At 45.2% G+C, this 10,738-nt stretch overlaps 1 protein-coding gene across 1 annotated transcript in view; it reads right to left on the bottom strand.

Moving 5' to 3' along the window:
- Positions 1–270: 270 nt before the first annotated feature.
- The window catches only part of APIP (APAF1 interacting protein), a 12,936-nt gene continuing 2,468 nt past the window's right edge, over positions 271–10,738 (bottom strand). Inside the window, exons 3-7 of the mRNA XM_018557469.1 lie at positions 9,378–9,426; positions 4,467–4,584; positions 3,541–3,676; positions 1,969–2,136; positions 271–573 (exon numbers count right to left, since the gene is read on the bottom strand). Of these exons, the coding sequence (XP_018412971.1) occupies positions 474–573; positions 1,969–2,136; positions 3,541–3,676; positions 4,467–4,584; positions 9,378–9,426 (571 nt within the window). The 3' untranslated portion in view covers positions 271–473. The remainder of the gene's footprint in view (positions 574–1,968; positions 2,137–3,540; positions 3,677–4,466; positions 4,585–9,377; positions 9,427–10,738) is intronic.

Raw genomic sequence — 10,738 nt, 5'->3', positions numbered from 1 at the left:
TTTCTTCACAAATGCTTCCAGTATTAGTTCAGATTTCAGGCCCTGATGAAGGGGAAGTTCTGAGCCCCCGAAATGTGTTGGCTTTATCTGCTGACCTTTTATCAAGATGAATAAACTTTTAGTGGACGTGTTACAAACTTGGAGCTCTCATCTTCAACGCCCCCCTCCTCAGAGAAATCCTGAGACCTGCAGGAAGGCGAGGCGGGGCTGTATGGTAATAGATGGAGGAGTCCTGAATATGCACAAGCACTGTAATGGATGATGACGCACACATTTACCTCCTACAATGTTTATTAAAAGTTCAACTGCTCAGATTTTAGAACACAACACTAGCACTGGCACTTTGTACTAAGATTAAAATATAAAATCGGCGGTGACGTCACTATCACTTTACGGAATGAGGCTCGGCGTCCCATGCGGACAAAGTTCGGTTGTTTTTTGTGCTGTAAATAACGTAAATCGATGAGCGATTTCTAGACGATTCCTTTTTCTTCTGTGGGGAGAGCTGCCGGGTCCAGTCCGAGCTGTTTCATCTGCACGGCGATGTCGAAGAGGTAATCGTAGCACTCGCACCTGGGAGGGACAAAGCGCAGTTATTGGGAGGTCTGACTTCAGGAGACACTAAAGCCGGCCACACACCTATAGATTATCTGCAGACTTTCTGTGGTCAGATGGAAAAAGTGCAACAGATTTCTCAGTCTATGCTAAACTGTGTGGATGGAGGAATCTCCCGCTTCGCCAAATACTGAACACTCTGATTGGATGCTGGCATTGTTCAGGCGTTTTGAGAGCCAGCGGGTCCGACTAGCAAGATACTGAATCTTGGTGCATGGTAAGGGGGACATTTTAGGAGATTTTTAAAATGAAAGAGGAACTGAACTCTAGAAGTTTTGCCCAAATAAAGGCAGGTACAAGACGAAGGACTAATCATCAGCATTGCCTGTGGTCTCCCCAAAATCATCTTTCCCCATTGCTTTCCCCTGCACTGTGTCTCTGCGTGGAGGCACCCATCTAGGTAGAGGCAGGGCTTTGCTTCCACATGTCAGAGCCTCCAGCAAGCAGAACGGTGAGCAGCACAGTAGTGACATTGCCAAATCTCATTCTAAATCTCCTGGGACTAGCAGTCAGCGACAACAGTGTCTTTGATGATCTCAAAACAGAAAAACAGAGTCTGGAGGCAATTGCCTCCAACACAAATCCCTTCGTCGATGACTACACTTCCTCAAGAACCTCACGGTGAGTTGATATATACGCACCACACACCGCTCAACTTGCCTCCATTTCATGTGCATCTTTTTTGTTTCTCCCTCCACCCCCCGATACTTAATACGTCACGGAGGATAAATACTAACGTAATTGCTTCTCAGGCAGCATTAACCCTGCATGCCCTAGTCCACGAAATTTTGCCCCATTCTCATCTGTCCAACCCCAGCAGTTGCGCCTCAGACTCTGTTTTTCTGTTTTGCACCCATACCAATTGGACACCCCGGTCCATATTGAACTGAAGCCGCACGCCACCCCCACCTCAATACCATCCTCCTCCACACAGCCCCCACTTAACCAAACTAATACTAAAAAGGTTCTGAACAACACAGAACCACCCATCCCCCACCCCCCAGGAGAGCGCTGTCACACAGGACTTGAATCCCTAATTTTTCTTTGATGATCTCACACTGCAGATATACAGCTATGAGGATGTAGGTACAGGAGTGCTAAAGAACACATACCAGGAAGTGCACGGCTGCTTTTTAGCAATTTCTCAGGGTACTGCTTAGGCACCATTAACATTTCTACATGTCCCCCATAACATAGTCAAGCTTCACTTGTTGAGTTGAGTTCCACTTTAAGGTTTAGATACACACATATTACAGTCTTCAGCAAGTAGCCTAGTCCTACTCATGTTATCATTGAATGACCAATAACACTGCGACATTTCATGGTTGACATTTGCTTTCACAAAACACGTACATAGTCTTAGCTTTCTCCCAGGTGTCGCCCCAGACGTAGACTCCATGCCGACGCACCAGCACGGCGCAGGAATCCGGGTATTCTGTCATGGCTTTTGCCATGCGTTCTTTAAGGTCTTTCTCTTCCGGTGTGTTCTCTACGATGGGGACCACCAGGAGGTCATCAAACCTTCAAGAGAGAGTGACATTATTAGATTAAAGCTCAGCTTCAGCAAAAGTGTGATATTAGGCTGACAGGCAATGGGAGGGAATCTCTTTTAGGATCTTACTGCTATCTGTGTGCCTGCTGGGGAGATTCAAAGTAGAACTCCAGCTGTAATAAAAAACAAATACATTGGTCCAGCTTGGAACAATGTAATATTATATATATATATATATATATATATATATATATATATAATTATTGGCACCCCAGCACTTCTGTTACATAACGCACCGCTTTGCGCAGAAAGCTGATGCAATTACAAATGTTTAGGCATTCTCGTGTTTATATCTTTCGTTTGGATTGGTATGACACAAAAAAGTGGAGAAAAAAACCCCCCAAACCTGACACATTCCACGCAAAACTCTAAAAATGGACTGGACAAAATTATTGGAACCCTCAATTAATATTTGGTAGCACAGCCCTTGGAAAAACATAACTGAAATCAATGGCTTCCTGTAACCACAGAGGTCAATGAGGGCTTGATTTCAAGCTAATTTGCTAATTGTTAAGATTGCAGAAGTATCTGAACGGCCAAAGCCTGGCCACATTTCTACGCATTCTCAGGTGCCCACCATGTACCTTCATGTATCTTCTGGAATCCCCCAAGATCCCAAAAAATAAAGAGCCATATCACACAAATCTCAATTTTACAGAGAAATCTGGATGCTGGCCCACTTCCTCTCTCAATGCACGACTGGTCAGCGAGGTTGCACCTTGACGTCCAGAGGAGGTGCAGTTGGGGGTCATATCATTCAACTTTCTATCAAAACTGAGACTTATTAGACATATTACAGAGTCCCAGTCTAATTAAGAAGCTGTATGAATTAAGCACTTTTAATTGCTGACAGGTTCTCTTTAAAATGAACACAAATGGTCAGGACTCTTAGGTGACCATACACTGCAAATCCCGCGATCGTACGAGAATCGTGCAGTGCGAATGAAGACGTGCGACCGTTTCTACTGTACGGTCGCACGTCTTTTGTCTAAGGAGCATGCTAGAAAACCAGCCGAAAATCTTACGATTTTCGGCTGGTTTGAACGGTGCTCGGGGGACAAATGGCGAACGGGCCGGTGTGCGCACGTGTGTGCCCGTTCAGCATTGCAGTCATCGGAAGTCCGGGCTTGCGATGATCGCAAGTACGATCTGCTTGTCCAAGATGGGCAGATCGTACGTTTTTTAATTACTTTACAAACATCGCAAGACTAAGATCTTGCGATGGTTGTAAAGTTTATGGCCACCTTCAGCCGAGTGTAAATCCAACTGTTTCCACAGACTGTAAACTATATCAGAGTGTCAAAACTTGCATTATACTGATCAACAAATATAATATGTCAAGTGACAGATTCTACTCAGTATCAGGGTTTCACCTGTAATAGTCTCCGGAGCTGCCTTTCTTTATGCCTTTAATCATCTCCTGGTGTGTGATCCGAAATTCCTTCCCAGGAAACAGTAGTGTGGCTAGCACAGCAGACTTGGAGTGAGTGTGGATCACAGCTCCGGCTCCTGGAAATAGAAAACGTTCATGTTATAATTAAAATGGAAGCAAAGCACATATCGGAGAAAATCAAAAATGTCCACAATCTGTCGGCGCATAAAATCCCATCGAAACATTCTCATTTGTTACCACTTATGTGCTTCCATTACCAAACACTGACTTTGTTGTCATTCATAACTGAACACTAATGCTTTTTTTTTTTAACTATTTAGATAAGCCCATTAGATATCTGTACTATATTCACTGTGCATATAGTACAAACCCAAGAGTATATATAGTGTATAGGAAGAAGCTATTAGGCGCTCATCCAAGCCAAGAATAAGAAGCAAAGAACAACGGCGCCACCTGCTGGCTTCATATAGGAAATTCCTAGAGGAGCCACATAGTAATCCTGTCTTTATAATGTGTGTTTTCTTCTTTAATGTTTACAAATATAAACAAAAACATATTTTTAAAGTGCAAGGAAGCATTAAAAAGCATTTTTTTAAAAATGTTGTTACCATTTTCTTCTCACAGGGTACAGATATAATACAACTGCTTCTGTACTGACTTCTGGAACGGTGTCCCATAGGGACCCACAGGGGTAAAACCCCATAGACTTCCATGGGGTAGAGAGACAGGATCCTTCATAGCTAGGTAAAAATTCTCTCGTCTGAATGCACAATTTCATAGGATATTTAGTTGTATTAGGTCTATGAATTTAGTACACAGGCTAGTCATACTTTGAAAAATAATTCTCAATGCTACACCAACTACTTGTTAAATAGTTTCAGCTCTGATTTCTCCTAGGACACCTACCTCTCATGGTGTAAGCGTTCATGAACAGCGGCGTGCACTGACTCTTTTTCAGGTTCTTGTACGCTGGAGGGCAGCTGATGTCCCTCTCATCAATATCGCAGACAAACAGGTCATCAGGCTGCAGGACAAAACAAACACATATGAAGTTTTTTTGTGACATCTTTTATCTATATACGTCTACATCAGGGGTGAGGAACTCCGGCCCTCCAGCTGTGCTTTAACTACAAATCCCAACATGCCTGTAACGGTCGGTTGGCCTCATTCACACTGCTTGGAGTCGGCCCGTACAGATCCGTGCGGTGTGCGCGGCCATATCAGGCCGTTACCGGGAAGGACAGGTGCTGCGTGTGATTGTACGCAGCAGCCTGTTCTTCCCCATGGGAGGACGCGGCCGTACGCTCACCTCAGCTGCACATCTGTGCTGGTACGGGTGTCCGTATTCGTAGGCAGACAGGATGTATCCGAGCAAGGACACCCGCACGGATGTGAAGTTCGGGTGAGCGTACGGCCGCGTCCTTCCATAGGGAAGAACAGGCTGCTGCGTACAATCACACGCGCACGCCCCGCGGATCTGTACGGGCCCACTCTAAGCTGTGTGAATGAGGCCTTAAGCTGAACTCCAGGTAGATATAAGAGACATCAATAGGTTCTCATTTTTTGTGTTTTATGCAAGCAGTGTAAGTGCTTGATTGTGACTTGGCCTCAGCCACTTGCATTGAGGAATCTGTTTTCCTCAAATCTATTGGAATCTATTTTTTTTGTTCACCCCACCACGGGCTGAACGAAAAAAATAGAACCATGTATATACACCATTTGAGATTTTTCTGGACTTCTTTTTTAAGTGGCTTTAGACCGCCGGAGCCTAGGGGGAGAAGAGGCTGCAGGGACAAGTTCAGCAACACAGAGGGAACGGGGATCAGGTAAATAAATCTGCTTTATTTGATACCCCTGGACAAAACGAGCACCTAACCCTTAAAGTGCAAGGGTAGCCCCACTGCAAGAGTACGCTTTTTATTTTCCCGGAGTTCTTCTTTAAGCAATACATGAGCCTTGATGGTACCATTAAAGGAGAACTATGAGGTGAGTGATTTTCACTCAGCATCATAGTTCTAGCCAACCTGTGACAATGAAACCGTCACAGGTCGGCTCAGTAGATCGGGAAGTGAGCAAACACATACCGGCGCTCGCTCACTTCTCGATCCTGTGCCGGCAGAGAGCCATGACAAGGGAGGGGCTGGATTCCCCCTTCCCCTGTCCGATCCTCCAGCGCTGACTGGCGGAACGGATGGGGGAGGGGGCGGGTACAGCTGGCTCTGCCTCTAGATAGGCAGAGCCAGCTGTCACTCACGCAGCTGGGTGGATCCCGGCACAATTGTCGAGATCCGTTCCGGCTGCGGCGTCTCAGTATATAATGAGCTGTAGCTCGCGGTATACTGAGCTTTGGGTGATGGGAGTTTGTGTCCTCCCGTTACCCTTAGGAGAACTATGGGGAAAAGCCTTAACCCCATAGTTCTCCTTTAAAGTCCAATATTCCTAACTTGTAGTTGTAAATCAGTGGTTCCCACTTAAAAAAAAGCAATTAGCATAATATTCTTTTGGAAGCTGGCGGAGACAAAAAGCTAATACATCCTGTGTAGCACATAAATAATACATTGTACACGCTGCAGTGATATACAGCCCCTTGTGACTTCCACCTAGACCGCATCTCAGGCAAACACTGCTTAGTTATAAAATATTCAGGCCGTAGTTTATGTCCCCGCTTTGCTGAGGGGAAAGGACGCCGTCCTTATGTCCTTTGCTCCTGCGGATTTTTGCCCGTCCTGTGCACAGAACGCAGAAGACGCCGAGTTCGTACTGTGACATTGACAATAGCAGGAGAGGATGTTCCTCTAAGACATGACTGCCGGGGGCCGTTATTAAACATGACCCGTCACTAGGAATTAACATTTTTAAATGCAACAGCTAACCGCAAACTCATTTTACCGTGCCTCTTGTTTCATGTATCCTCTGGGTATCACGCCAATGACATCATATGCATATGAGGAGCCATGCTAATGCAGTGGTTTAATAGTTTAAAGCAGGTGAAAGGCATAGCCCACTTATTGCAAAAAAATGAATAAACAAGCCCACAATGCATCAAGAAAAAATGTGCATGTATTTATCTTTTGGATTTGAGACTGCGCGGCATTGCGACCACGATCAGGAGATCACGGGTGCAAAACATAGACTCCTGCAGACTATTCCATCAGCCCAAGGTCTATATTGAGCTATGGACCTTCAGTTATGGAACCACCCTTGTAGTCTATTGTTAGTAGAACTGAAACCTAAGGTAAGATGCTTTTTGTTTTGGAAGAAGAGACATACAAGGCTTCTTCTACAATAAAAACCTGCCTGCCAGCCATGTTTTCCGCTTTAAAAATGATCTTGGACCATTGGTGTGTAGCTCTTATTAAGTCTTTAACTTTGAGATCCTACCAAGCCACCTCTTCAGGGGTTCATTGGTTGTTTAGAGCAGTCTAACTAGAGCAAGTGAGCTCTATGAACTGGATTTAAATTTGACTTCAATACCAAAAGATCAATTTTTCTTACATCCATATATCCTGAACTATTCCTGCATTGTGTCTGTGTGGAAGCTGCCATCTTGAAAGATGCAGGGCTTTTCATCCTGTCAGAGCTGTCCCTCTGATGACTGGTGGGGGAATATCCAAGTAGCAGCAGGGGAACCCTCATAAAGTAGAGATCCACAGAATGCATAAAGCAGAAGCAGGCAGATCCTTGCATTGCAGATCCACAGGTACAGCTTTCTCTCCAGCAAGGAGAACAGTGAGAAAAACAGTAGTGACATCACCAAAGAACAGTGAGCACGGTAGTGACATCACCAAAGAACAGTGAGCACAGTAGTGACATCACCAAATCTCACTCTAATTCTTATGAGACTAGCAGTTAAGGATGCACCAATACCAATACTAGTATCGGTGCCGATACCGTGTATTTGGGCGAGTACATGTATTCGCCCAAATGCTTCGATACCGGAACTTCCAGCCAAAGGGAGATTTCCTCTGACCGGAAACGCCGAGGGAACATAGAGCCAGCTTCCTGTCCAGACGGCAGGTAATGACAGGAAGCCAGACGGCAGGTAATGACCCGCCTTCCTGATTGGCCCAATCAGCATATATCCTGCCAAACAGGAAGCCGGCTCCATGCTGTTTGGCTGTAAAGCCGACTTCAGGCCCAATCAGTATCAAGCCGGCTTCCCGGTCAATCAAGAAGCCGGGCGACGGGTAATGACACACCGCCCGGCTTCTTGATTGCCCGGGAAGCAAGCTCCATGCTAGTGGAACTACCGGTATCGCCGAGTACTGGAATATAAATATACCAAAAAACTGGTATCGGTGCAGCCCTACTAGCAGACAGAGGTAGCAGTGCCTTACATAATCTGCACTGCAGATATACAGCTATGCGGTTCCAGGCACAGAAAGTGCATAGCTATTTTTAGGGAAAATTCAAGACAAAGGGTACATTTTAGGGGGATGATTAGATACAATTAACATTCCTAGATGTGCTTTATAAGCTAGCCACAAGGTGCTTGCTGTTACCTGCAAGAAAACCCTCTTCTGTGTGCCCCTCTGATCCTGATTCAACTTTATACTAAAGTCTCAACCTAAACTAAGCTCTACCTACCCTCCCCCACCCAATGAGAGCCCCCTTATTGACCACTGAAGCACTCTCCCTGGATAGATGGATGGTAAATGGGGAAAGCTTAACTCTAGGGGAAAGGCATAGTCAGGAACATAAGCATTTAGTGCTGTGAATGCAGAATTTAAGGGGGTGGATACTTTGCTAGGCCTTCACCAGTGCTTTTCTGATGACCCTACTGCACACTGAAGATTATTCACCACTGTCCCCAAGGGTTAGCAGGCTTTTACAGCAAACTGGACTGACATAACCTGCTACATACACCCCCTGCAACCTACAGACAATTGATTCATTATGTGTACATTCTCAGCAGCCCCTAGGGGCCGTGTAGTTTGCCACATTAATGTCAGCTAAATGTAAATCTCCTGAATAGTCCTGTGATAATAATTATAATTCTTATGCATGCAGTAGCATGTACGGATGAGGAAGTGGAGGGGGGAGGTAAATCGGCATCCATTGGGGGATCCGAGCACTGGAGTCCCAAACAACAACTGCTGCCATTTTATTCTATAGGGTCTTGGCTTTCACAAAATATATAATGTTTGGGGGGTTTTAAGTAGTTTTCAGGCCTAAAATGTAGAATATAACATGGGTGCAAAAAAATGGAAAAAAAAGGCCTCAGTCATGAAGGGGTTAAAGGAGAACTATGGGGTTAAGTCTTTGACCCATAGTTCTCCTTAGGGTAACGGGAGGACACAATCTAGCGTCCTCCCGTCACCCTAGGCTCAGTATACCGCGAGCTGCAGCTCGCAGTATACTGAGACGCCGCAGCTGAAGCGGATCTCGACAATTGTGCCGGGATCCGCCCAGCCGCGTGACTGACAGCTGACTCTGCCGGCATGTGTTCGCTCACCTCCCGATCTACTGAGCCGACCTGTGACAGTCTCATTGTCACAGGTCGGCTAGAACTATGAGGTGAGTGAAAAGCACTCACCTCATAGTTCTCCTTTAAGCTACGTTGTTACCTGACGATGGACAAGCAGGAGATTTGGCTATACTGTCTGGCGGGGCCTCTTGAATGTAACAATGGCTGAGCAAAATGACAAAAATATGAACATGTGATTCAGCGATACATATTAGCCGTTTGCCTGGAGTTCTGCTTTATTTTCTTGTCAATACACCATCAACCCAATACTAAATAGCAGCTTTTAGGGGGGACATATTCCAATGCTGACACATCAGGGTCAACCTACATATGAAGAGGAAGTGTCATACCTGTATTCTTTCCTTCTGGACACCAGATGGTGCAATGTAAATTTCATCCCTGGGGAAAAAGAAATAGATACACATCATACAAGGAAGTAACTGGCAACAGTAATCATAGAGAAGGGAATTCATCAGAACTGGAGCAGTGGGGGGGGGAGGACACACACCTTGTTATTTTTCTGTGGCCATTTGTAAAGCTAATAAGCAAGCTAAAGTCAAACTAAAGACATGGGAAGCTGGGCACTGCCATGGGGGCCATGTACCAATGGCAAAAAAAAAGCATTTTCCCCTATGCAGAATGGTCAGCTCGCTCTAAGACCTCCAATGCATACTGCTGCCGTGAGCCCTACTTTTAAAGAAAGGGGGGCTGGGTTATCGAACCCTTCCAAATATTGGCTCTTGTAACCAGATAACAAGGTACAAAAGGCTGTGCACTGCACTTCGGGTTGTTCCTTGTTTCTGGCAGTGAACCAGTGTTCGATCGAAAGTTCCAACTTATCGAGTTCTCTGACCGCCTGACTTCCGCTTTCGTTACAAGAGGTTTGCCCAAGAAAGTTCTTTTGCACCCCGAGGCATTGGCCTATACACATACAGCACAGCAATGAAGTAATAAAATGAACTAGGATCACACTAATCCAGCACGTTATTATTCTGAGTTGCCCCACTCAAGCGGCGGCCATATTGAGTGGGGCACGTGAGATTAATAACGTGCTGGATTAGTGTGATCCTAGTTCATTTAATACTTCATTGCTGTGGTGTATGTGTATAGGCCAATGCCTCGGCTGGCGCACGTGCGGAAGAACTCTCTTGGGCAAACTTCTTAGTTGTAACGAAACCGGAAGTCAGGCGGTCGGAGAACTCGATAAATTGGAACTTTCAATTGAACAGCGGCAAAGTTTTCGGACAAAAATTAGTGTTTGAAGTTCAAATCAGGAGAGGAGCCTAGGGTGACAATGCTGCTCCTTTACAGATATTTAGTGTTGTCACCCTAGGACAGGAAAGGGCCGATTGATAAAGCTGAATTTTGGTGGAGATTACTTGTCATTTAAAACACTTACACCTGGAAGATTCACCTGCGGAGAATGTCTGCAGAATGACAGATTCCCTGTTTATAAATATGCCCCTAAGTGTGTTATTTGTAGGATCACCATGGGAAAATAAAGGGAAAAAAGCCTATAAAAAAATAAAACTAATGCAGCCAACACATCTAAGAACCATTAAAGAAGAACTCCAGGAGAAAAAAAAGACTAACCCTTGCAGTAGGGCTACCCCCGGACTGCAAGGGTTAAGAGCTCTTTTTTTGTCAAGGTTAAAAAATAACAAAGATACACTCACCCGAAGCTCTGAGCTGGAGAGGAGGGGGTCGGGGG

This window comes from Nanorana parkeri, unplaced genomic scaffold (assembly GCF_000935625.1).
Source record: "Nanorana parkeri isolate BGI_ZX_2015 unplaced genomic scaffold, ASM93562v1 scaffold285, whole genome shotgun sequence".
Lineage (NCBI taxonomy): Eukaryota > Metazoa > Chordata > Amphibia > Anura > Dicroglossidae > Nanorana > Nanorana parkeri.
This window is presented reverse-complemented; position numbering and strand designations above follow the sequence as displayed.